The sequence below is a fragment of the Diplotaxodon limnothrissa genome, linkage group LG13 (genome assembly GCF_057381915.1).
Source record: "Diplotaxodon limnothrissa isolate DT_005_m linkage group LG13, D_limnothrissa_male_GT1.1, whole genome shotgun sequence".
NCBI classification, from domain to species: Eukaryota; Metazoa; Chordata; class Actinopteri; order Cichliformes; family Cichlidae; genus Diplotaxodon; species Diplotaxodon limnothrissa.
In genome coordinates, this window is record NC_140608.1 from 5,776,069 (window position 1) to 5,803,549 (window position 27,481).

At 38.3% G+C, this 27,481-nt stretch overlaps 3 protein-coding genes across 6 annotated transcripts in view; 2 read left to right on the forward strand and 1 right to left on the reverse strand.

Annotated features, from left to right (window-relative positions):
• Nucleotides 1–1,467: 1,467 nt before the first annotated feature.
• On the reverse strand, nt 1,468–6,268 carry LOC146619735 (cytochrome P450 3A40-like). Its single transcript, XM_085369836.1, has 9 exons — nt 6,159–6,268; nt 5,945–6,038; nt 5,754–5,806; nt 5,418–5,517; nt 4,736–4,852; nt 2,567–2,734; nt 2,236–2,462; nt 1,745–1,907; nt 1,468–1,655 (listed from the first exon to the last, which is right to left on the reverse strand). The coding sequence occupies exons 1-9, from the start codon at nt 6,224–6,226 to the stop codon at nt 1,581–1,583; spliced, it is 1,065 nt and encodes a 354-aa protein (XP_085225962.1). The 5' UTR covers nt 6,227–6,268; the 3' UTR covers nt 1,468–1,580.
• Nucleotides 6,269–6,740: 472 nt separating this feature from the next.
• Nucleotides 6,741–9,155, forward strand: mrpl57 (mitochondrial ribosomal protein L57). Of its 2 annotated transcripts, none has more exons than XM_085369690.1 (2): nt 6,741–6,862; nt 8,576–9,155. In XM_085369690.1, the coding sequence occupies exon 2, from the start codon at nt 8,591–8,593 to the stop codon at nt 8,900–8,902; it is 312 nt and encodes a 103-aa protein (XP_085225816.1). In that variant the 5' UTR covers nt 6,741–6,862; nt 8,576–8,590; the 3' UTR covers nt 8,903–9,155. The 2 variants fall into 2 exon arrangements, with proteins under 2 accessions (XP_085225816.1, XP_085225817.1); XM_085369691.1 differs by lacking the exon at nt 6,741–6,862 and adding an exon at nt 6,980–7,021.
• A 2,513-nt stretch (nt 9,156–11,668) lies between these two features.
• The window catches only part of kcnh1a (potassium voltage-gated channel, subfamily H (eag-related), member 1a), a 55,522-nt gene continuing 39,709 nt past the window's right edge, over nt 11,669–27,481 (forward strand). For 2 of the 3 annotated variants that reach the window (XM_085369064.1, XM_085369065.1), the window contains exons 1-7: nt 11,669–11,741; nt 15,055–15,081; nt 16,560–16,683; nt 22,552–22,658; nt 22,987–23,115; nt 25,881–25,999; nt 26,333–26,725. In XM_085369064.1, coding sequence (XP_085225190.1) covers nt 11,669–11,741; nt 15,055–15,081; nt 16,560–16,683; nt 22,552–22,658; nt 22,987–23,115; nt 25,881–25,999; nt 26,333–26,725 — 972 coding nt within the window. The remainder of the gene's footprint in view (nt 11,742–15,054; nt 15,082–16,559; nt 16,684–22,551; nt 22,659–22,986; nt 23,116–25,880; nt 26,000–26,332; nt 26,726–27,481) is intronic. The other variant, XM_085369066.1, reaches the window with a different exon arrangement.

A 27,481-nucleotide genomic window follows, 5' to 3' on the forward strand; every position in this document is an offset into this window, starting at 1 on the left:
TACAATGACCCCAGCTTGAATCTGGTCTTAGTTTATCAGTTAATTTCTATGCTTTCATCATCAAATAAATATTATTTTCCCAGCTTCTCAGTTGGTTTCTTAGCCAAGTCTCTCCCTGCACTACAACCTAATTCTGAAGTTATCCAGAAACATTTCACAGTATTCATCATTAAGTAATTGTTCCTGCTTTGAGATTATTAATTAAATCATTTCTTTTATTTTAAAATTTACACCAATTTAATTCAATTTCATTTATAAAGCGTCAAATCACAACAACAGCTGCCTCAAGGTGCTTTATATTGTAAGGTAATGACCCTAAAAAATACAAAGAAAAGCGAGAAAACCTCAATAATCATACGACCAAGCCCTGAGGAAGTACTTTGGAGACGGTGGGAACGAAAAACTCCCTCTTAACAGGGCGGATCCTACCATATTTTGTTTCGGATGTTTGTTGCACTTAAATGTTTCAGATCATCAAACAAATGTAAATATTAGACAAAGATAATAAAATTAAACACAACATGTATACAAAACGTCTAAATTAAGGTGTTTATTATTAAGGGTGGAAAAAATCCAAACCTAAAAGGTCCTACATATTCCATATGTTTGTAGAATGATCCCCGTCTTACCTGGCCACACCCAACAACTTATGCATAAAACATCTGTGCTCGTGGAAATCACTGATAGTTTAATTATAACGTTCTCCAAGTGGCCCTAGAGCTGGAGAGAGTCTCTCACTGAGACAACCAAGATTACAACATAACCAAACATTCTCTATTGTATCTTGACTGTCTCTCCACTCTGTTAACTCTTTAAGACACCCCAAGAGGAGGTGGAGCAGCCCAATATTCTGACCACAACACTGTAAAAACTGTAAAAACCATTAATGAATGTGTATATTTACATGCTAACTAGGTCCGGGCTTTGTAAAATGTGAGCATTCATGCCTGAAAGCCAGAGAGGCTATCGGTCTACAAGACTCAAGACTGGATGCAGGAGGGAAAATGGAGTGTCCGCTCTGACTAGCCCACAAGACCCTATGCCTTTGGAAACCTGGCTAGCTGTGATGGTAAAACCAATAATAAGACTACAGCCATCAATGAGACGTGTATAGCTGCCAGCAGCTTATTTCATGGACTTAACTGTCCCAAGAGATATTCTGATAAGTCTCTAGATTTCAAACTGTAATTTTATTTATTCATTTGTATAAAGCTCATGCATGAAAGAAAACAAGACAAAATTAACAAAGGCAAACCTAAAGATCAAGTGTCACAGAATAATATGTTTGCACAAATCAAAGATGGTTATCAGGAAATTCATACAGTAAACCATTAGTAAAGTTAGCTTTTTGAAAAAAGTTCAACACAATTTAAAGAAAAGTAATTAAAATACATTTGATTTATTAATATTGCAAGAAAATTCAAATATTTACACTGCACTGATTTAACATTTTACAGTTAAGCAGCAGAAAAAGGATGAATACCCTTATGGCAGCACTTGCCTCACATTAAAAGAAAATTATACAATAAAATGTTTGATAGGATTTTTTTTTTGATAGGATGGAGATGTTCCCTCTTAGACTACTGATTTCTGGGAACAAACTTGAGTTTTACAGGCTGAACTGGCTGAACCTTCCAGTCAAACTGAAGTGGAATCTAAAAAAAAGAAAAGAAATGGATGTAACATCAGTGACAGGACAGCAGAGTACCATGACAGTCTAAATGTGGAGGATTGCTGCTCTTACCATTGTCTCTTTGCATGTTTCCAAAGTGTACTTCTGCAAGAGACGGACAATAACCATCTTCATGACGAGGAGGGCGTAGCGCATCCCAACGCAGTTACGAGGGCCGAGTCCAAATGGCATGAACGCGTATGGGTTCACCTCCTCCATGTTGTCTTTACTGAACCTGCAGATACAGATCAAACAAACTTTAAAAATGTAGATATGTATAATCAAATAATTCTCATTGTATTGAGCCATGATTTTTAGGCAGTCTGTAGACCTACAACGTAAAGATGCCAAACCATCTAAGCAGGGATTAGGGACCCATTGGCCAGTTAGATCTTACAGCAGGGAAAAACCTATGATCAAAGCAGTACTTAGGTGGAAGCTATAATGGATAAAACATTCGAAAGATCTAGCAAAGATAAAGCAAAGCATAATGTCCCAGGTTTCACTAATTACAGGATGACCAGGTTCTTTATGACCTTGTGATGACACACCTACACATTTACCTCTCTGGTCTGAAAAGCTCAGGTGAGTCCCAGTAGCGTGGGTCTTTGTGCAACACCCACGCAGGAATCCTAATTGTGGTTCCTTCGGGGATGGTGAGTCCATTCACTTGCACAGTTCTTTTGCACACCCTGTTGAGGCGAGGGGCAGTGGGAAACAGTCGCATTGATTCAAGTATAACTTGGTCCAGGTACTGTAGACCGGTCAGCTCCTCGTATGAAATGGGTGCCTAGACAAAATATAAAGAAGAAGGCAAACATAAAAACAAAATATGCAAATGGTGTCCACCATTGAATCGAGAATGGCAACAAATTATGTGATGAATTACTGTACATCTTTCTTCAGCTTAGCATCAATTTCTTTGTGTAAGGTCTGCAACACATCAGGGTTGGTGGCCAGATTATAAAGGATGTTAGTTAGAGTGGTACTGGTGGTCTCGTAGCCTCCAAAGATGAAGACCAAGGCCTGGGAAAGGATCTCATGTTCAGTCAAACCTATGAAAAAACATAATTAATTATCTTATTTAAGCGTAATCAGTAGCTAGTACTTTCTCGCCCCTGCGGGCAGTTAGAGTTAGGGTTAGGGTTAAAGCTGGTGCTACTAATTCCTACAGGCATTCTGAATTTTCTGGAGTCTTGGAACACACTGTGGTACCATACCCTCATGAGCATCAGTTTAACAGTGTTGTACTGCAGAAAGTAGTGTGTTACTACAAAAATGGCAAGAAAAAGGCAATTAAGATGGAAGAGAGACAGACTATCATAACACTTAAAAATGTAGGTGCTTTTTTACAGAGAAATTGTAAACAAAGTCAGACCCAAAGAAACGACTGAATTCGAGGACAAGTTTCTGAGAGTTAACAGCTTGCATGATAGGCAGCTCACAGGAACACAGCTTAATAGTGGTTGTAGTTATTAGGAGTTGGGATGGTGTGTGTTGTTGCTGTCCTGTCATTTCCCTTTTTCAGTGCAGACGGGCAGGACTGTGATCTATTGGATTCCCTGGCATACCTGCAGGGCATCAGGCATCATCAGCTGGGGCTATTTGAGGAGCAGCGCAGCTGCTGTCTGGTGTCAGAGTATTGCCTCATCCAGAAGTGGTAACGTGTTGGTCTCTTTCTGAATATTGGTCACCCTCATCAGCCTGCACCATCACCAGCCCGCACTCTATTAGCCTAATCCACCAGCTCCTCACACCCCCTGGCCCAGCCTGTCACCAAACTTGTGGCAAGTAAGCTCTCCAACTCTCTCACCTCACATAGTCCTCGTCTTCCTCTCACCATGTCTATTCTCTAATCTCTGCTCCCTTGCCTTCCCATAGACTGTTTGAGTCCTCCACCAGTTATGACGGCAATCCCAGAACTGTGTTATTGTAAAGAAATTATTTACGCTCTAGCTTAAAGTGTCTGTGTGATCTGCTACCTGGGTCCACGCGGGTTGACCCTAACAGCAGTAAGCAAGTCTCAGTTTCAAATGTACAGAGAAGACTTCAAGCTGCAGGCATGACAGGGCGAGTTGAAGCAAGACGCTAAGTCGCTAAGATGTTGGAACAAGACAAAGAGGCTTGCCTGGGTCATGAAACACCACCACTATTTGAAGACTGGAAGAAGGTATGGACTGATGAATCCAAATTTGAAATCTTCAGTTCATCATGCAGGACATTTGTACACCATCAAGAAGGCGAATTTTTGGTTCCACAGTGTGTGGCATCAACTGTCAAACATGGAGGAGGAAGAGTGATGGTCTGGGGCTGTTTTGCTGGATCCAGGTTTGGTGACTTGTACAGAGGGAGAGGCACCCTGAACCAAAACAACTACCACAACATTCTGCAGCGGCATGCAACACCCTCTGGTATGAACCTAGTTGGTCAGGGGTTCATCCTACAGCAAGGTAATGACTCAAAACATAAGTCCAAGCATTGCCAGACTGCCTCAGGAAAAAAAGAACAAGATGTAACCTTGAAATCAGGAAGTGGGCAACACAGTCTTCCGACTCAAACCTTTGGTTTGGGTTGGACTGGGCAGAAGAATTTTTTGTTTTATTGTAGAAAGAATGCCATGGGTGTGTCCAGCTGTTATATCTGTCAAAGGTGGCTGCTTTGATGATTCAAAAGTTTAGAATACATTTTGGTTCATAAATTGATTCCATGATTTCTTTTTTTTAAACTCCAACTGTATATTTGTAATATTCATTCGTTTCATTTCAGAGTGCAATGACACATTAAACTGCATCATTTTTAATAAAAAGATACAAGAACAGACTATGCTTTTAAGATTAAGTTGAAGTGTACCTCTGGTGCAAATTACTGACCTCTGTCATCATTTTAAGGGGAGGAACTTGCATAATCGGTGGCTGACTAAATACTTTTTTGCCCCACTGTACATCAATGTAACTAACGATGTTGGACCAGAAAGACAGAACTTTTCATAAGACATGAGAGAGAATTTCCTTAAGACAGATTAACAAAATTGGAGTTACAACATAACTGATACATTATATCAACCTGTTTCAGTCTTCCACTGGTGAAGCATGGGGACACGGTGTTCCGAATTCTTTTCCACCTTTCGTCTTTGACTACTGAAACTGCATCATCCAGAGGTCCATTCATAAAACCAGAATCCTGTGAAAATTAAATTACACTTAAAGCTTAAATTTAGCTTCCTCCAGCATCTCCATGTCCAACATCAACTTATGAACTTTGCTGAGATAATGTAATGCAACTGTAATGTCTTTACACCTTTATCTCTAGGTTGACTCTATGGTGTGCATATTATTATTATACATAGAAGAAAGTAAAAAAATATATTTTAAAATGTACATATAGAATACATATGGAAATGTATATTGTAATTTTTTTTGTTAAATATATAACTATACAACAAGCTGCAACTTATCTTAATTTAGCACAAAGATTAATAACAAACTAGAATAACAAGCACGTCTGTTATGTCTGTAATGCTGTTTTTTAATATGTGCATAAGTGAGTACAAATGACAAATTTGAAGAAAAAAAAAATACGTTTCCCATGTTTCATTAGTACCCACCCGGCAAAACCAGGCAGGTTGTCAGGCAGTCAAACTATTCCTGCTACTGAATGACGGCTAAATTAACACATTCATGCAAATAAACCCCGCGGTCCCATTGCGTAGGTTTCACTTTGCTATGTGATACAAAGGGTCTCTTACCCTGCGGTTGGTAAACACAGTGTAGCACTCCTTCACAGTGACAGTTTTAATAATCTCAGGGTCAGCCACCATTAAAACCGGTGTTCTTGCATCGTACAACCTGCAAAAAGGAGGCATCTAGTCATTTGAGCTAACATTTTGGATCTTCATGCTTCAGCCAAAAGAGATTTGCACTTTTTAAAAACTATTTCAGGTCCAAAGGAGGAACACCTTCATAAAAACAGGAAATATTCCCAATCTTAGTCACGCACAGCTTATTTAAAAGACACGTAAGTGCAGCTAAGTGTATTTGGATACATGAGTTGAAAATATCTTTCACATGAAGCAACAACTCACCCCCAGATGTCCCCATACTTCGCATGGCACTCTTGGTCAAAAGCAAGAATTCCCTACAAGAAGATGCATGTATGCATGGATGTATGCATTCAAATTAAATAGAGAAGACAGGTACTCATTGTCAGTCATCAGTCAGCTCCTTTTTACTGTAAGGTGAGGTGTATTACTATGTTGGTGTTTGGTTTCCTTACCTTTTTAAAGCCAAGCCCTGTTCCAACAAAAGGGAGAGGCGATGGTCCAGGTATCCCCAGCTTTTTGAAAAAACGATATGGCCAAATTCCATACCTGTGTTACAAAAAAAGGAGAAAAACTGAGATCGATATGACATCAGTTATTATAAACAAATAACTATCACAACTAATAACAAAGCTTGACACCCATTTGTTTCCTTCGCAGAATACTCACAGCAAAAGCAGGGTAAACACGATCGCCAGCAACGTCCAAGTGGTTGGTGAAAATAATGTGAAAAACATTTTAGACTTTCTTCCTGAAAGCGCTGGAAAAGGAACTGAGGAAACGCGCTGGGAGCCTGATCTTAAAGCCACTCCATGATGGGAGGAGACTGACAAATTATCAGCTAGGCTGTAAAAAAAAAAAAGAAAAGAAAAGAAAAAAAGAGGTCATTGGTGGGTCAGTTAGCTTTAGTCACCACCTCTGACTCAGCGGGTTTTCCAGGATATCAAACAAAAACTTTGATCAGAAAAAAAGGTTTATATGAATTGCAGTATTTAAATTCACAATAAACAAACAACTTAAATAAAGTAGCAGTTTTTTTAACGCTCAGATGCGTAAATTTGCAATGACACGACCTGATAAACAATTTAAATTTCAGAGTATGATACTTTTTTCTAATAATTTCCTAATTACACATTTATAAATAGTTTTAAGCCTTTCTTTAAAAACAAACAAACAAACGCGTATTTCGGAAGACTTTTGGGCCTTTTTAGGCCCCATAGTTTGCCCGGAAATACAACCAATGACCCGGGAAGTTAGCTGCGGATGCTAGTTATGCGGCTTGTTTTCTCCCTTTTTTGTTCTTTGTATTATAATCAAATAGAGTGAACCTGTCTTCTGGTCAGAGATTCGGCTGCTTTTAACGCAGTTAGAAGGTAAGTTAAAGATTAGATGCGTGGTTTCCCATTGTGTGCCTGCTGTGACTCTGAAATGATGCGTTTTTAAACTGTCCTTGTTCTGCAACGTGAAGCACGGTTGACATTAGCTTTCGTTTAGAGCTTCCATTTACAGCTTTGCATTTAAACCACGCTGAGGTATTTGCTTGTTCCATATTTTTAAATATTTTCCCACCTTTATAACAAAAAGGTTAGACTCTTAATACATTTTATGAATTTTTTCTTTTTATAACGGTTTCTGTGTTAAGGGCATTTACTTGTGGGGCGTCAAGGTTGTTTTTAGTTGATGAATCACATACAGCTTAATCTGACCTCAGTAAAACCGTTGGATAAAAACTTACCTTTTATAAATGTTTGATAGTATAATTAACATTTGATATTGGTTCACGAAGCAGATAATTTAGGGGCAAATGTAGGTTTTGCTAGAAATTTGTCCCATGCCACTCTATTCATGCACATCACCAGGCTCCTCATTTTGCATTATAACCCTAGTTGTTTCCTGTTATATCATATATAATATATTTTATATCCGAGTATCACTACACAATTAACATGACCCCCAAAATGTACTTTAAGGATGTCATTGCAATATTTATAGTGAATGTTGGAATAAATGAATAATTCAGATGTAAGTCAGATTTATTTTAATTAGCAAGAGGATTAGTATAGGATATTCATAGTGTGCATATTTTATTTATTTATTTATTTTTAATAACTCGCCATTAGTTATAATGGCGAGGTTAGACTCTTAGCAAGTTTTATGTCCACTATACTCCTAATAATTATTTTCCACCTAATAATCCTTACTATATAACTCTGTTGATGTATAACCTAAACATCAAAGACATTTCCCAGATGGCAAAACGATTGCAGATATATTTTTAAAAAGTAAGTTGGTGCAAGGTTAGCAGCTCCAAATATTTTGGAGTCCAGTGTAAACATTCCCAAGTCTAGGTAGCTACTCTGTTCCTTCCGTTTGGCCTTTTTAAAAGGAAAATCTGAATGCAGCATGAAGCATGATGGCTTGAATCTGGTCTTTTTATGTTTCATCATTTGCAGCATTTTTTTTTTCTTTTTTTACGGGCTGTGGCTCAGGAGGTAGAGTGGGTTGTCTACCAATCGGAAGGCTGGAGGCTTAATCTCTGGCTCTAGTCTGCATGCCGAAGTATCCTTGGGCAAGATACTGAATGCTGAATTGCTCCTGACGCATACTGCGTGTGGCTGTTAGATTAAAGTTAAAATAAAGTTTCCCCTAAAATAAAGTTTTATTGGTGAAATAGTGAAGTTTCTCAGTGTACAGTTGGATTCATAGCAGTATGTAGTTAGCATTATGGGAATTGTTTATTGTATGCTTTTTTTCTTTTCTTTTTTTTAACAAAACTTGAAAATCCAAACGTCTTAGTAAACTGGTTTGTCAAGCAATTGCCAGTCTGTCCCAACCTTCATTGGATTTAATGGCAGTATAACCTGACAGCTTTCCCTCAATGTACTTTTTATTTTTAGCCCTTTCTCAAAAGAAATCATTTTTCATTTAAAGTGTTCAAGTTTGTAATCACTTTGTCTTTTGGTTATTTTCTGCCAATTTTGAATGTGTCTCTGAAGCCCCGCTATATTTTCACCAAAGCCCTTTTGCTGTCATAAATTGTCACCACAGCCGTTTCAGCTAATTTCAGCTGTTTTTGTCTTTCACAGAAATAATTTGCCATCATGTTCCTCACCCTCACCCTTCTGCGAAAAGGTATTCCTGGAAAGCAGTGGATCGGAAAGTATCGACGGCCTCGACAGATTACTTGGCAAATGAAACGCAACACACTGAAGCAGCTGGAGCGCGAAGCTGAGAACGAGTACTGGATCAGCCGGCCGTACATGACCCAGGAACAGGAGCACGGGCATGCAGCAGAACGCAGAGCCCAGAACTGGCTCAAGCTCAAGGAGGCCAGCTTTGCGAATTTTCCTGAACACAAACGCATCACAGATCACCTGAGTCATCTGAGAATCACTAAGAACTGGTCAAGTTAACGTGTGAAGTGACATGCAAAGACTGTGTTTATAGTATAACAATCTAAAACAGTTAATTTGTCCAAAGAAGCCCTGTTTTTGTTTATTATGGCTTATTATTACTGATTTGCTTATTGTCAACTGAGAAGCCACCTTGAAGTGTTCCCAAAAGACCGTTCTCACTCTCTCTGTTCGCAGATGTTTTGGGTTCGGCTGAAAATGTGACTGGCATTCTTCCTTTCGATGTAGCTTTCTTTGGATAAAATTCTCTTCAAAAGCCACGTTTTATCTGTGCGTCCTTAATTAAGAGCTTAACAACAAAATACACTTTTAAGTTCAGCCTCCCCACTGGTTACAAAAGCTCTTTAACTGAATGAGCTGCACAAGTATATTCCATGAGGAAAACTGAGAAATTATATCGATTATCTGGGGCATTTAGGGCGCAATTATGTAACTTTAACAAACAATTGAACACATTTTAATTTGTTGTGACTGTAAAGCCTTTTTGACCCTTTGAAGTTTTATAAGAGTGGGAGGAATATTTTTTTTTAATCTAAAGGAAATGCTTTGGTTCTATTCACTGATCCTTTTAAGGAATTGTGTTTGTAGGTAATGAGCCTTGTTATTTTATCTACTGCTCTGTAGTCTTGTGATAAGATATGCTTTATGATTCCTGCTATTGCCACAAATCTAAGGCTCTCCAGAGACTCTGGATTATTGGCCCTCATGAAAACTCAGATGCAGCACAACACTGTTGTCTAACAGTGGTTATTGCCATCACATATCAGTAATATTGACAGAACCAATACGTATCTGGAGGAAGAACCTTTTAAGGACATGGAGGAAGGTGTGACCCAAACACAAACTCAAATTACATGCCCTTAAATGGAAACACAGACCTGAGGCAAATTTATCTGTAGTTTACTTTAAGACATCATTCAGTATTTCCAAGCAATAAAGCAGACAATGCATAACACATGCTGTATTGGCCGTGGATATAAGAAATAATTCACTGTATAGTATAAACACTTTTGTTAAAATTCTTTTTTTACAATGAGGGTTTAAAGAAGTGTCACAAACAATAGTATGAGATGCTGATATAGTTTGTGTTCTACATAAATCTGTGTTTTAGTTAATTGATAGCACTAAAGAAGATACTGACTGTCAGTGAGAGCACAACCAATCTGCACACACGCAGCATTACACTGTTGTCTGATAACAGTTATTGCTTTTATGTAATAATTCATAATTATATCACCAGACAGGTGGAAAAGCCAGCAGGTGACCTGATTATTATCCTTTTAAGGAAAGACTGGAGTAAGTTGTGACCAAATAAAAAAAAAAGAAAGAAAGAAAAGCAAACACTGACTCGGAAATCATCTGCCCTTAAATGGAGCCATCAGGCTCATGTACCCACCCCAATGAGGGTTTATCGTCAATGACGTCCACATGGTGAGCATAAACACTTTGATTTTCTGTGCATAATGCCTGCAGATGCTACATGAGGGGTTAAAGTGTAACTGGCAATAATATAAGAAGATAATGTGCTCTGGTTGCTCCTGTCTTTCTATCAGTGTGTGCAGGACAGTGAAATAGCAAAACAGCAGGAAGATTCTGCCATTTTCCACCTTTTTAATTGGTGTAGCACAAAACAGCGGTAACCAGAGCTTCTCTGCAGCGCAGGCTGGTTGCTGGTTTCCATAGTAGCCATCCAGTCTGATTTAGACTTGCAACAACAGGCGAGCCCAAACTGTGAGGACAGAAAACCTGAAGCCCTCACCTGCAAACCATTCATGACGTCATTCTTTCCACCTAAACTGTTTTAATTTCGATGGAAATGTCACTGCAGGATTTGTTTTCTTAGCCTGTCTTAGTGTGGCCAACTACGAGTCCGAAATAATTGAGCAAGATTTATGAGGCGATGAAAAAAATGTTCTAGAAAGAGCTCACGGCAGTAAACAAAGAGGAAACCACAAAGTTCAGCATTACTGTTCCTACAAATTAACTGACCAGAATTCTCCTGGGGAGATTTTAGGAAGGTTTTTTCTTAATTTAATAACACCTGCAAACTTATAAGAGAGATTAAACCTCACTGTTTGAGATTTGACTTTTACATCTAAAACCAAAAAAACTGAGGGTCTTTTAAGAAGATTTGCCCTAATTCCCATGGTCTATTGTTGTAGTCTTTGTAAGATTTTGTGTCTATTAATGTATATTTTATGTTAGTTGGGGGGTGGTGTCTGTTTGGAGGTCATTTTCAGTTCTTTGAGGTTATTTTTGAGTCCCTTTGCAGTTGCCTTGGCCTCTGTGTGGATATTTAATTTATTTTCCAAAGAGAAATATGACTTCAAAACGTCTGTCCTAGGGGTTCCATTTCGCCTTTGGCCATCAGAGTTGTGCTTGTTGGGTTCTTTCATTTGCTAATCCCCGCGTGACTTAAACGCTCTTAGTTCCACTACTGCAGTTTGTTGAGAGCAGGAGCCACTGCGAACTTTCAGTGTACGCATAATTATGTCCAGCAGATGGAGCTCCAGGTCCTGTTAGTAACACCAGTCAATAACAGCCAACCCAGAGTCTCTCCTCTCCTGAGAGAAATGATGGAAATGATGGATGATGAGGTGCGTAAGAGGCGCCAACGCACCACACCGGGCTTGGGAGGTAGCTAATGAGCACACCAGACAGCCAGCCTCTGTCCAAGAAATCCGCTCAGAGCCTGAGACACCATGAAAACAAACTGCAGATTGCGGAGTAACGATTCACCTGCAGACGACTGAGTGAAGCGGCAGGATGGCGGGGGGTCGGAGGGGACTTGTGGCCCCTCAGAATACTTTTTTGGAGAATATTGTCAGACGGTCGAACGGTAAGGATGATGCGATTTAAACATTAAAAATGAACTCTACTCTGTTTTGGAAAGCTAGACATAATAAATGCCTCGACACAGTCAACTAGTCTAATTAACTAAATAACGAGGAGGGCTAATTAATTAAGAATCCTTTATTGAGATTTTTTTAAAGTAACATTTTTGTGATCTTTTTACCAGGAGGGGAAAAACTACTGGGTGTTAAACATTCTGATTAATGTTTCTAGTAGGACTGTCAATATCTCACTCATGTATTTAGAGTAAGCATATTCATCTTTAAAATTATTTCATTTTTTCACTTTCACTTTTTCACTGTGTGCATTACAAGCATTAAATGTACTACTGATTACATAAGACCATTGAAAATGTCCAAGGAAAGACTGTATGGCTCAGAAATGTCTGGCATGATACTTATTTCTACAGTTTTCACATAAATAGATTATCAGTATAATATAGAGAGTGAAAAGTCCTGCTTTTGATAGCATTCACTTTAATTTCCCTTTAAGTTACAGGTCAGTTTGAAATTTAGCTGTTGGGATTTTATTATCAACATCTGAGGCATTATTATTTATTAAACTAAATCTAAAAATGTATCCAAAAGTAGTTGACATTTGTCCAAACATAATCCTAATAGTTATTTTTATCATGTTCACTTTTCTTCATGGAGTCTGGAAAGCCTTGCACCATGTTGTAACTGGTGCTATGAATCAGTTAATAAAGAGGATTTAGGCTTTCTGTTATACCATTTTGAGTTACATTTCACTGAAAGAAAACACACAGACCAGACTTCTCAGGAAAAACATGAACTAAAATTAAGATTCTTTCTTTTTTAAACTTATAGAGACAAGTGGGATTTGTTAAGCCAACTGTTCTGGCTTCAGTAAAAACACAGAAAGTAGCTTTTCTGTGTTTTTTAGATCCAACAGGACGTGACAGCACGGACTGGAGAGTTGACAGCTAGCTGTGACAGAGAACCACCTGCGTTTGTTGCCTCTGTCATGAGACACATTTTGGGAAAATTACTGGATACGTACTATCTTTATGTTTTTGTTTTTGTTTTGTTTTTAAATAGGGGTTCACACATGTGAAACCACCATGTTTCTGTGCATGAACTCTCCGCCTCACTGTCAGTCTGCTCCTGCTGCACATATCTACATTTAAATGTGTTATGACAAACAGGGAGCAGCCTGCTCAGAGACAGTGACAGCATCTCTTCACAGTGAGGCTGGCTTTACAGCGTGATGTCTGGATTCCTAAGCTGTATAATATATTTAAGAAAATCCACCCGTTAAAAACAAAAGCAGATACATATGTTTTTCTTATGACCTTAGGCAGCCCATGATGGATTAGTGAGCGGTAAATCTCTCCCAAGCTTGAAACAAAGGAGCCGAGACTATAATCTGCTGGATGCCACTGAGACAGTGGTGGGTGGGCATTCGCAAACAATGAAATATTCCTTTTATGTACCAGTCATTCATTTTTAAATAGCTAGCTTTGTGCTATATTTTGACGACAGTGTTCAAGACAACTTTTTGATTTTCGTGCCCAGCAGTTCACCACCTACTTTGACTTTTAAATTATGCAGATATCTTCTCTTCTCTCACTATACTTACACTCCCCATTTAATAAACCTGTCAAACATTTTTCTCAGCACTTGTCTTAAAAGGAAACGAACAGTCACAAAGAACAGCACTGATGGCTCAATTACACATGTCAGTAACTTAAAAAGGTACATATTATGCTCATTTCCACCTCTGTATTTTTATTCTGGGATTCCACTAGATTAGCTTTGCATGTCTCAAAGTTTAAAAAACGTCTTCGATATACCTGTTTTATATGTTGCCCCTGAGTTCGTCCTCTTGTCCAAAACAATCCCTAGATTTCTTTACTAAAGTCTATTTTCCTCTGATTGGCTGACATCTCGAAGCCTGCCGAGGGGCAGCACTGAGAGTTCTACGTGCTGCCCCTGTAGAAGACGACTGTATAGAAACATCACATGGAAAAAAACAGACTGAAGCCTGAGATTCTGGCTCATAGAGATTAGAGATCATTGTTTGAAACTTTTTCTCCCAAAATTTGGTTCATAGTAACAACCTGCATACGTCTGTTTACTTGTCTTTTCAAATGACAGTATACTAACAAAAAAATATAAGATAGGCATGGTTGAAGAAACAGCTGAAACAACGTCAGATTACATTGATATTAGTGTTATATTTGATACTGTAATATAAACTTACCTTGTCTTTTGTAGAACATAGTCATGTTAGCTATACAATTTATTTTGTATTTATGTTTTTCTGTAGCAGTGTTGTAGAAGAGTGTATGTAGTCCAGGCATTTTAAGAGCACTGAGCAACACTGATAATGTTACACTATATTTGCAACTCATCCAGTTATGTGCAAATGCAATGCTGGCATTACTTTAGGTGCTTTTACGGTTGGTCCCACATAAAATAGGGTAAAGCACAACAGGTCGCTTTTATTTGTTTCGAGTAAAGGTGCCACAAAAGTGTCCTGGAAACCTCGAAAACTGTTACAATGCATCTCAGAAATTAGTATAATTATAACCAATCAACAAAAACAGAATGCTACCAGTTCAGGCCCAGTTGATGATCAGCTGTTAGAATGATTATTCAGCTGCTGAAACAGCTGCTGTTGTTTATGGTAGTGCACTGTCAGGTTATGCAGTTGCCATTCTGTTACACATTTTCCACATTTTATCGAATTAAACCAAAATGCTTATTTTTAGGACCTCCATCAAGACCTGCAGCACATTTGACTCTAACGACCTTACCGCATTTAAAGTCACTTAAATTACCTTTCTTTCCCATTTCGATGTTCAGATTGAGCTTTGTCAGGTCATCTTGACCATGGCTGCATTCCTACATATGTCAAGTTGCTGCCGATTGGCTGATTGGATATTTTTGTTAATGAGCAGTTGAACAAGTGTAGCTACTGAGCGGGGCAATGGGTGTATAAGTGAAGCTGATGTTAGCTGAAGAAAGTTGAATCCATTAGCAGCTAAAGTGGCAAATATTTCTCTCAGAAGTTATTAAAGATGAAATCAAAGCTTAAAAAAATTGATCACAGGGTTATAAATGTGATTAAGTTTGCATGCTTGTTTCTGTTTTTATCTGCACTCATGTGGCCACTAATGTGTTAACTTAATCAGAATAGTTTTTTTTCAGATAGTTGCTTTAAATGTCTATCAGCAGCTACTCAAGTTAAACACAAGCGTGTCTCTGTTTGTTTGACATTCAGTGCATGTTTCTCTCTGTAATCTGTTAACCCTCTTTTCTTTTCAAACATTTCAGTTTGGACACTGTCACATAGGCAGACAGGTACTATGAAGTTTAATTTGGCGTGCTGCTCATATTCCCCCCGTCAGTGTCTCTCTTTTTGTAATGTAACACTTAATGTTCTAGACCAAATGCTGTTAATTTACAAAGCTCAGATCTGAAATGTTTGCTGCAACCCATTAGTGAGTTAACAGATGCCTCCTTTTATTCCTCCTTCCTCCCAGGATCCCAACATTAACATGTGTTCACTGCAAAATAACATGTTGGCATGAAATGTTCTGTGCATCGTCCCCATGCTTTTAGTGATTATTCATGTGTTTTTGTGTTTAGATGTGATATATAAACTGTGTTTTGTGACCCAGTGTTTTGAATTCCTTCCCTCCTGCTCCTTTACCTCAGTGTTGTGACATTGTTATAGTCTATGCCTGTATGTTTAGTTTTTCATCTTAGCTAAAATCACTATGTCCACTACTACATAGTATGTTTTATTTTATTATGTTATCCATAAAAATCACCAAAATCTTCCTTTGTTTTTGATCCCTGTAGAACATTGTGTCATTGTGTGAGCTAGCTTGCAGGCATTATATGCGTAATGTTTTTCCTCATTTTAAATATCAAAATGTGCATATGCACAAGTTATTTCATTTGTCATTTAAATGCAAATGTTATTTGTAAAAGTGACACATATTCATGTTAAAATTTGTCTGAGTTTTTCAAAGTTTCCCAGAAAAACCCACTGCAGTCATTTGCACAATGTAGTACTTTATCTCGGTTTTTTAAAATGTCCCCTAAAATAAAAAAAATAGCAAATCTATCTGTTTATTTAATGTATTACGACATGAGTAACAGCTTGAGTAGGCTAATTATATAACTGCTGACAGGTTGAAAAAAGGATGGAAGCAAGTACGCATGCGAGTCTGGTTATTTAAGCTTATTAACATTTAGCCACAAATACGTTTTGCTCTGAATAATTCAAAATATGCCACATGATAACAAATGTGTTCTATTCTCCATAAAGGGTAGATACAGATATTTACAGTTTTCTATATCTATAAATTAATGGCAAACATAACTACTTTTTCACACACACACACACACACACACACACACACACACACACACACACACACACACACACACACACACACATTAAGCAGCCAATTAGGCCTGTTACAAACTCTACATAGGTAAATATAAAAAAGCATTGGTTACATTTGTTTACACTTGCCCTGAGTGTTTAATGAGCCGTAGGCGACCGTGGACTCTAATAAAAATCTTTAAACTGCTTTAAGTCACCAATCTTTTTAATGATAGATATTACTAAGATAAACATATGCTTATAAAATAGAAAGAGAGATACAGATATAGATGGATAGTGGTCAATAACTTTTTTACTTTTTCAGTTTAAGATACAGGTCTTTTCCCTTACCCTGTAGTTGAAGTATGTTACACTACAATGCTATTTTTAGGAAATGCTGCGAGTTATTTGCCCTTTTTATTTCCTGTTCACTCTAAAACAGATACCAACTTTGTCCTGGGAAATGCTCAGATAGTGGACTGGCCCATCGTCTACAGCAATGATGGTTTCTGCAAGCTGTCGGGGTATCACAGAGCAGAGGTGATGCAGAAAAGCAGCACCTGCAGGTAGGCAAAAGGGAACTCTATCTATTAATATATTGTACGTTAAAAGCTAAAAACAAGAAACTGTCATACGTATTTAAATTTATTAAGAGAATTTCAAGAACACATCCCAACATAAACATTAGCTTTGTTCATTTTAACAATTATTTGTTAATTACAGAGAAGTAATGAACTAAAAACTAAAAGTTTAACATAGCCTGGCTCTGGGTTGGCAAAACCTAAAACTACATCATGTAAAAGGAGGGCTTAACATGTAATTTGGCTATTTTTCAGCACATAATTGGTAGATTAATTAAGAGCTGTCTTCATTCAAAGACATCATTAGAATGAGTGCCAGGGATGTATAAAGAATATAAAAAACAAAACATAAAACCAGTCGTACAAATACGCCAAGAGAGCAGCTCTACACATTAGATTTACTTCAGACTTGATCTATTTGAATGTTATGGGCTGCTATAAGTGCAGTTAGGTCCAGCAGTCAAACAACTAAACGTGTGCAAATTCCAGGGATACTTGATACTGTTTGCACTGCTGTGATTTCTTTCTTCTAACGTACAGCTCAAAAAGTTGCACGTAAAAATGTATTCCTTCAGCAGAATGTCTTTTTTTTTTTTACACTTACAGTACTGAAAATTCAAAGAATCAGTAAAAAAAATTGGAGCTTACAGACGATTTTAACCCAACACTGAACACGAACCTGGCCTAGAACAAGGTAATGTACTGTATTGTACTGTACTACTGAAAACTTTAAATTTAGACTCAAAATACTTCATTAAGCCCTCAAGCATTTAGTTGTTATGGCACTAACTTTTTTTTACAGCTGTTTCTCGTCAATAAATAAATAAGATTGTTCAGTGACACTTTGAGAACATGTTATGGCCGCTGCTGTCTCGATGAGCTCCTGGCAATGCTAAAATATTCACACTTTATGTTTAATCAAGTTAGTTTAAATTTCTCCATTAAAAAGAAATGTGTGGAGCCCTCACTTAGATCCTTTGATCACATAGGTATGGTATTACTTTGGGTCCTGTGATTAAAAGATCTATATGGGGTTGGCACTGTTTGATCCGACATCAGACAGTTTAATATGTAGTTCTGTCACAATAGGAGCCATTTTTAGTTATGGATGCAGTTACTGTGAATTCCTTTGTTTTTATGCATTTACACCTTCTACCACCAAGCAGAGCGCGCTGATGTTGTGAGGTGGGAAAGCCTTATTTAAGGAGGATAATGTAATCAGTAGTTGCTTGTGATCCGAGAGATCTGCCTTTAATGAATATTTGGAGTTATTTTAATTGAAATGGAAAATATAGCCTATACTGCAAATAGTCCCTACATGCCACAACTGACTATATGTAGTGTTTTCAGATTGAACTTCTTCGCAAATTTGCTTGTTAATTACCAGAATAAGAGGAACATTCACCCATCAGCAGTACATGCAAATGTTTTTTCTGTTATTTTTTTAATGAAATAGCAAGAGGTGCTTCTGGTCAGGTGCAGCGTCTGCAGTAATGGGATTTGTTGTTCAGTACAGTGAAGTTGTACTTGAGGTACATTTACATATTCCAGATCATCTTATCACTTTAATTAAACCTTGATAACCTGAGTAAACACAAAGTGCACACTCTAAATGATATTTTCATTTATTAGGGGGTTAAAAAGCTATCCAAACCTGCCTGTGTGAAAATTTAACTGCTCTTTTAACAACTGGTTGTGCCATTTTTGACAACAAGAACTGCAATCAAGTGTTTGTGACTGGCCGTTTTTCACATTGCTTTGGAGAAATTTTTGCACATTGTTCTTTAGACAATTGTTTTAATTCAGCCACACTGCAGGATTGTCAAGGTGGACTTTCTGGTGTTTTATGGATTATTGTCCTGCTGCATAACTCGAGTGTGCTTGAGCTTCAGAGCATGAACTGATGGCTGGACATTTTTGGCAAATGTGAGGCTCTTTGTTCTTTTTGGTCAGCTTTGGAGCTCTTCCATAGATGCTATTTTTGCCCAGTCTCTTTCTTATTGTTTAATCATGGACACTGATCCTAACTGAGGGTGAGGCCTGCAGTTATTTAGATATTCTGAGTTCTTTTGTGACCTCATGGATGAGTCGTCAGTGTGCTCTTGGAGTAATTTTGGTAGGCTGGTCTCTATGAAGTGTTCTCCAGTTGTGGATAATGGCTCCCACCGTGTTTGCTTCCAGTCCCAAATCCTTAGAGATGGCTTTGTAACCCTTTCCAGACCAAGAGATTACAATGACTTTTATATTGAATTCTTTAAATTCTGGCATGATGTGTTGTGTTTTGAGATCTCTTAGTGTACTTCACTTTTAAGTTTTCTTGATTCAACAGGTCTGCCAGTAATCAGTGCTGGGTGTTGCTAGTGAAACTGAACTTGTAATAATTTGTAAACAAAAAGTGTGACAAACATGCAAAAACCACTACTGCTGTTCCTCCTGCATTATAACCTAAAGGATCACCAGAGTTTATTTATGTTTAATCCGGTAGGAGACATGACCTAACACTCCCAATCATAAATGCCAACTTCAATGACACATTTGTAGGAAAAGTCAGGGGATCAGAACAGATTTCATGGCAATATTGGTGGGATATTTCAGTCTGGGCCAAATTGCTGGGCTTGACATGGGATTGATAATGCTGTCTATAAAGCCGCGTCTCTAGCAGGGCTGAAGAGCCGAGTGATCAGTTTTTGATTTATTTGTCACAAATTCAAACCTAAAAATACAACTATCAGCTTAAACCTAACAATTAAGATGTGGATACACAGTTATTAGTGACACTGTGGGGCTAACTTTGCTATGTCAAAGGCCTGGCTTTATACGAGACCCAACTGACAGGAGAATCAATTCTTTTTGCCAGAGCATCTCACCAGAGGAAGTTCAAATTACACAGACCACTCAATTAGATCTGATATGATATTCCCATAGTTAAACACAGTCTAGCAGATTGTTTTGGGTTTTTTTGCACCGCCACAGAGCCGGAAACCAGACACAAATCTGTGATGTAATCAGCTTGTAACAGCTGAAACTGCCTTTGCATCACCGACTATAATGGTAAACCTGTAGATATACATAAACATAAAGGAATAAAAGGTTATTGGAGTGAGTAAATCATTTCAGGACTTGTGTTTGTTGTGCCTACAATAAGGATGCCACTAACCACCATATTAATAGGATCCCAGTGAAACAGTTGGTGCTGCCAAATCTGAAAAACGTGGGAGATTTCATCTGTTGCGGGAGATGGTGTTTGTTACAGCCAGCACTGCGGCTATTACTGATTTAGACCCTCGGGTGCCCAAACATAAGCTGCAGAGCACTCGCCAATACAAATATTGAAGCCAATGTGTAATGGTTTGTTGTGGTTTAATATCAGGTCGGTAAATCAAGTGCAGGCTTCTGTTTGAAAGAGGGAGACAAACAAACTTAAAATCTCCCAAATGTCTTTGATGGAAAGCAGAAAACGAGTGAGGGAGGAAACCTGATAATTAATAAATCACTAATGCGTTATTTCTGCAATAGGTAGTAATGAATTGTAGGAGAACACACTGAGAGATATATTCATCACTAATTACTTAATTATTGTGGTGAAAAGATCATACTGAGCACTTACTATCAAACGGCTCACAAGAGTGAGGATGAGCGTAAAAAGAGGAATCGGTGATTAGTAGTTATCAGTGAACGAATTAATGAAACAAAACATTTCCGTATATAAACTTGCATTTCTCTATTTCTGCATTTTATTGGTTATTCCTGTTTCTTTGTAGCTACACTTCTTCACACGTTTATTCCTGTATTTCTTTGTGGGGATTTCTTAAGTCTAAAGCAGGATCTTGGTGAACTAAACAGAGGCAAATAATTGCTATTAAATATGTATGACAAAAGCCAACTGCTGATCTATTAGCAACACCCAATAGGGGCTGTTTATAGGCCTTATAAAATCACAGGGTAAGCATTTTGTGAGGTAGTCTTGCTGTAGGGAGATGTTAGGAAAGCGGCACACACTAGCATCGCCTCCTTTCTTTGAGATTATTTTTTCGGTTATTATTATTTTATAGTTATCAATATTTAATTTATCCCGAGAGAAGGGATTTGAAACCTTGAGTAGTGGTGGAAATTTTGAAAAATATCATCAACGTTAATACTTTTTTACAGTTTTTTGTGGCACAAACACTATTAGCGTGGGAAAAAGAAGAAGAAGAAGAATAGATTTCCTGGTGCTTTACTGCTTTGTCAGAAGAATCTCTAAAAACGTCTAATTTTATCATGTTAAATGGGGCATTATTCTTACACAAAGAAATACTTTAAAAAGTTACATTAAACACAAATAATTAAGGGAAAAAAAAGGTATTATTAAAAAACAAAAGACTTTCAGGTTGAAACTACAGTTTCTTGTGCCAACCTCTCTTAAATATATATATTTTAACTGGCATTGAAATACATAATTACAATACTCCAGCTGTATAAAAGGCTATTATGACCACAGTAATAAAGTGATTTTCCCATGGCAGTGACTGTGAAAGCAGAAAATTTGATATATCTCAGCCCTCAACATGGTCGTAAAGGCTGAATCTGAGCCAAGCAAGAAGCAAAACAAAAACCAGCTATTTCATTAAAACCTGGCAGCGCTGGTGTTACTGCCAGTGTTTAACTGCTTATGGAAGATAACTATACAACACTGTCTTTTTATGCATTGCTGTATGTTAGGAATAGAGTCACTGGCTATATACTCAGCAGCTTACACAGTTCTCATGTTAATAATTCATATATGCTGCATTTCTTTACATGAGTCGATACTCTGGGGGGTTTTTTGCAGTTTTTTTTTAGCTGTGTCCATTGGTTCTCTACTGGAAGATCACTTTCCAGATCAATTTTATTTTTTAATCTGAACCATTTAAAAAAAACAGTCATTTAGGTAGTAGCCACTTTCTCTTCAGACATATTCCGGCACCTTTAATTATCCTGGTGTTTAAGTTATTTTTATTTGATGTAAAAAAAAAAATAAAAATCCTGTGCCTTATTATGAGCTCATAAAACATTCACATTATGGATTTTTAATGTTTTTGAAGATGACTCAAACATAAGATGTATGCTCATTTCTCCAGAGTCTAATAACGAGCTCTTTTTGCACATCAGTTACATCCTTCTATAAACACACATGATGATGATGATGAAGTGATTTGAGGAATTGCTTTTACATATTCTTCTTTGAAGAATGTCATTCTCCTCCCCGCACAGGGGAAAGACGGGAGGTGTGAGATGAGGACATTCGTCACTGATGTTACATCAAGCGCTGGTCTGAAAAGTCTCTGCAGCATCAGAATTTAGTCTCATTAAATTTAGCCTTCCTTTTGTATTTCATAACAGACTATATTTAGATCACGCTGGAGCAGGCTGCTACTGAGGCTGGCACTAATAAGTAAAGTGAGATGAATGTCTCTGTAGTGTGCTTAAAAGTGTTCGTGGTTGCTTAACCCATCTTCAGGTTTAATTTGCATTTGGCCAATGAGCATCCAGGGCTGCATTTGTCTTTTTATGTTTTCAGGATACATTTATATGAATTTTAACCCACTTGATATTTTACACAGCTTGGTCTGCTTAGTTTAGATATCATTTTTTATAACTGAGGTGAAACTGAGAGGAAATCCTGACCGAGGCATGATTTAAAGGTAAATGCAGTGACACAAAAAGTTGTCAAAGCAGTGCTTGATTTTAAGCCAAAAGAACAAAATATCACAAGGTAATCTAACACTGAAGATATTTTCCCATTCAAACCTTTCTCACCACCCTTTTAGTAAAAGAGAGAAAGCTGCTTCTCTTTTAAGATTTCAAATTGTTATTTCCCTTTGTGTTTTCCAGCTTCATGTATGGGGAGCTCACAGACAAGGACACGACGGAAAAAATGCGACTAACATTTGAGAATTATGAGATGAACTCGTTTGAAATACTGATGTACAAGAAAAACAGTGAGTAGCGACTCTACATGCGAGAAAAGAGAAAACTTCCACAGTCTCCTCATCATGCAAATGTATTCAGAGCCTCTGTAACATACAGCAGAGTTCAAAGGCAGCCAAGAACATTTCTACCTCTAGAAATGTACTAATTGGTTGAGAGCCAGACCAGAGGAGCCTTCCTCAGCAAAATGTGGGGTTGTTTGTTTCCTGTTGCTGGTGTAACATGCAAAGTTTTGAAAGGCCATCAAGATTCCTACTATGCTATATGCACACACTGATTCTTTCCCTTTATAAGAAGCAGGTGATGAAGCTAAATGTGTGCTGTTCTTTGTACTTTCAGGGACGCCTGTTTGGTTTTTTGTGAAGATTGCTCCCATTCGTAATGAACAAGAAAAAGTGGTCCTGTTTCTCTGCACATTCAGCGACATCACAGCCTTTAAACAGCCTATTGAAGACGATTCTTCCAAAGGTTAGACTCTGGGCAAATTTAATTTGTTTAACTTCACATTTTTATCAGACAGGGTGAGAGGAGGTAAAATGGGAAAAAAAAGAATGTACATCCATACTTGGGCGCCACATGAGTCTGTAAAATCCTGTTAGATCTATTTTTCCACTACACACGATAGACCCGTATGATCTACTTCAGAGGTAGAAGTCAAATCAGTCTGCCTGCTTTCACCATTCACCAGTCAAATGTGCCTCATCTTCATAGTTATCAGTACACAGCACAAAAAGTTATTCACTGGACTGTATGAGTGTTAGACAGATAAAATAGAACATGAATTAGTGCAAGAGTGCATCCAGTAATAGGGGCAAAAACGGGGTTTGTCGTTAACATGAAACTGAAATTATAGTTCAGGCTTGAGCATCAACAGGTAGGATGAAAAGACATGTATGTTTGTGTTCCCTGCACTGATACTGGAGACTGTAGTAACATACTGCCAAAACAGCGTTTGGAGGGTTGATGGACAAATGCATTTCATCACTATAAAAAATAAATTTATGTGCACTATAGGGCACTAAACTAACTAGCAGTTGCCGGTTTCCACATGTAGCAGAGAGGGAGTGGTATTTTTAATAATTAGGATTCATCCTTTAATTCACAATTTAATTAATTGGACATAGGTCCAATATTTCCACTCATCTGTGCTCTATTTTTAGTTTTCACCAACTCTTTAGTGAAATTTATGATTCTGAATCCTCAACAGTGTACACCAGCCAGTGGCTAACTTTGTCTGTCTGCTGCTTGGTGCCCAGTAGGCTGCTTTTGCTGAAAACAGCAGCCTGCTGTGACCATAAACAACATTAATGAGAGTGAACCAAAGCCACCCACGCAATTTTGTTGACCAAAAGATGCAGAAATCTAAACATTGTGTGATATGATCCATTTTTCGACCTGATAGATTTGTGGAAATAAAAACAAAACACACAATAAGTTGCACTGTATATGTTTGTGCACAAATATCCCTTCTTAAAAATGTCTATCATGACTCTGATTTTTGTATGAGTACAGTAAGTATACCCTTACTGTTTTCACAGAAATTAAGACGGTAAGTAGCAGCCAGGTGCTGCTAATCAAATTCACTTGATTAATTGATCATCAGTAAGTGTGACCACCTCTATAACAGGAAACGTTTTTTTCTGGCCCGGAGCATTCAGCTTTGTGTGTGTACACAATGCCACAATCTTCCCATTAGCAGACGTACCTGCAAATTTACACAAGGTCAGACCGTGTAACGTTAAGAGAAACTGCAAAAATCCAAGGGCTTCATCTTAGACCAGGGGTGCCCAATCCCGGTCCTCGAGAGCTACCGTCCTGCAGCTTTTAGATGCATCCTTGTTCCCACACACCCATATCAAATGAATGGCTTGTTATCAGGCCTTTGCCAAACACGATGGCATGCTGAAGAGGTAATCAAACCATTTGATTCAGCTGTGTTGGAGTAGGGATGCATCTAAAAGCTGCAGGGTAGTAGCTCTCGAGGACTGGGATTGGGCAGCCCTGTCTTAGACTCTACAGGCCTCGGTTAGCATGTTAAATGTTAAACTTCGCAACTGCATAATTAGAAAAAGCCTGAAGAAGTACAGGTTGTTTGGAAGTGTTGCCAGGAAAAAGCTTATTCTCTCTAAAAAGGCACATGGCAGCACTGCTTAGGTTTTACAAACCTACATCTGAGCAAACTGCAGAAGTTCTCTAACAATGTCCGTTGACCATAATGCACTGTGCTACATTTGGTGAAAGCAAACACAGCATATCAGCACAGATACCTCATACCAAGCACGGTGATGGAGGGGTGATGATTTGGGCTTGTTTTGCAGCTTGCTCAACCATGAACTCCTCATTATGCCAAAGTATTCTACTGTCAAATGTGAGAGCGTCTGTCAGACAGTAAAAGCGTAGTCAAAACTGGGTCATGCAACAGCACAGTGATCCCACTCATAGCAGCAAATCTATGACAAACTGCCATAGTCCAGTCGAAGGCCAGATTCAACCTGCCTAAAAAGCTGTGATGGGAACGTAACAGATCTGTGCAAATGCCCACAAACCTCAATGAACTGAAGCAACATTGTAAAGAGAAGTAGGTCAAAATTCCTCCAAAAAGATGCGACTGACTGATCACACATTTCAAGTTATTGCTGCTAAAAGTGGTTCTCCAAGCTACTATATGATAATGTATGTTTCTAAGCATATGACAGAAGATATAAACAGACCTATACTCATGATCTCATGAGATCGTATATGATCAGGTGGTCTGACAATGTCCATGAAGGTAACTTAAAAAATTAAACACAGGACTATAGAAAACCACATCCTGTCAGTGGTTGACTAACATTTTATGATGAACTTTTCTTTAATTCACCTGGACCAAGAACTTAACAGTTTTTTAAAACCCAGAGGCTGTTATCATGTTCTGTCCTATTTGGCTTATAAGACTTTTGGTGGGCAGTTTGTATCAGGAGCCTTGAAACCGTGTTTTGTAAAAGTGAGGAATCATGAATTTATTCAAACTGAAATCTGAAGCTTGTTGAAGTTGTTGATGCCCTGCATACCCAGATAATAATCAAGCTTTAATATGCATACGTAGCAGATGCTGAGCAAATGTTCAATACTGAAAAAAGTGATTTCAGAGCCACAACTCTACAAGCAGCGAAAGCGTGTTGTAGCCCCTGGAAAAATCTGAAGTATCAAGACTCATATTGAAAATTTGCTTTCTATCCGTGTTTAATGATCAGGCTGGGGAAAGTTCGCCCGGCTGACTCGTGCTCTAACAAGCAGCAGAGGAGTCTTACAACAGCTGCAGCCCACGGTTCACAAAGGAGAGAACGTCCACAAGCACTCCCGCCTCGCTGAGGTAAGGTTCACTCATTGGATTTAATTTCAGATTTTTTTTCCACTGTTGAAGTTAAATAGTGTTACATTCTGTAGGAAATAAAATGTCCACAGATGTGAGATGGTGCTTAAATGTCATTAGTAGGTGAAAATCTAATAAAAATATGAATATTGTGTATGAAAGGGAAAACGGAGTAAATGAACAAGAGCTAACTTTGGACACATTTTTCATGAGCAGGTGAACTTCAGTCACTAAAAGGATTAGCAAACCTTAGCTGCAGCATTTTTGGCTCCCCATTGTGGCAATTTACCTGTCTGCGCTGAGCTTCACATATTAACTGGGTTTTTTGTGCAGGTTCTGCAGCTCGGCTCAGATATCCTACCTCAGTACAAGCAGGAGACTCCCAAAACTCCACCTCACATCATCCTGCACTACTGCCTCTTCAAGACCACATGGGACTGGGTTATCCTCATCCTCACCTTCTACACCGCCATCATGGTGCCCTACAATGTCTCCTTCAAGATGAAGCAGAACAACGTCACGTGGCTGGTGGTAGACAGCATTGTGGATGTCATTTTTTTGGTGGACATAGTTTTAAACTTCCACACCACATTTGTTGGACCTGCCGGTGAGGTCATCTCAGACCCCAAGCTGATTCGAATGAATTACCTTAAGACTTGGTTTGTTATTGACCTGCTGTCATGCCTGCCATATGATGTCATCAACGCCTTCGAGAATGTAGATGAGGTGAGTGCAGCACTGTGCGTATGGCTCAAATGATTTGTTGATTCGAAACCTGACTCCCAAATAATAGCAGATGTTGTTTTTCTTTGCTTTGGCTCATAGTAAACAAAACAGTTGGACTGTCTTGACCTGGCAGAAACTGAATGTATTATTTTGAGGTATTTTTAAGTGGTTACTGGCTGTTTCCCCATTTTCTACTAATCAAGGAATATGAATGCATATCATTTTAGATTTAATCCTTTTAGACTGTTGGTCAGTCTAAATAACGTCTTGAAACACCTTGAAGTAACAAGCAAATTATTCTAAACTGGTGATAAAATAAAAAGCCATCAGCCATATGGACCTTTGGTGGTGTCCGTCATGTCTGGTACCTCAGAGGATGGTGCTTTAAGGGGTTTTTAAGTGATTAGCTTGTCACGCGTCACTTTGTAGGTGACATTTTGTCACTGGTGATCATTCCAGCCTCCGGTTGCCTAGGTAGTAGGCCCCTGATGTGTTTACCATCTGTCATCAGTAAATCAACAGTATCCTTCGCTGTTGTATCCTTGTCTTAGAGCTGGTCTTTTTGCCCGTTGTTACACTTGAAGTCACTAATTGTCAATGAATTTCTGGCTGCCATGTCGATTCCTCTCTGGATGCCACCTTAGACTCTTTGTAGTGTTCCCCCAAGCTATTCCCGAAAGGTGTTTGCTGCTAAAGGAGGACACAGCTGTCAGGGAGTGCCTTTATGCTAGACCTGCAAGAATGTTTTAAGATGGA

What these genes read in the sequence shown, in the direction of transcription:
- LOC146619735 (XM_085369836.1), bottom strand. Translation starts at nt 6,226, where the DNA reads ATGTTTTTCACATTATTTTCACCAACCACTTGGACGTTGCTGGCGATC. An exon ending in CCAGTGGAAGACTGAAACAG is followed by an intron (nt 2,735 to 4,735) that starts GTTGATATAATG and finishes TAATTATGTTTT; the next exon opens with TTCATAGGTTTGACTGAACA. An exon ending in ATGCTAAGCTGAAGAAAGAT is followed by an intron (nt 2,463 to 2,566) that starts GTACAGTAATTC and finishes TATTTTGTCTAG; the next exon opens with GCACCCATTTCATACGAGGA.
- mrpl57 (XM_085369690.1), top strand. Translation starts at nt 8,591, where the DNA reads ATGTTCCTCACCCTCACCCTTCTGCGAAAAGGTATTCCTGGAAAGCAG.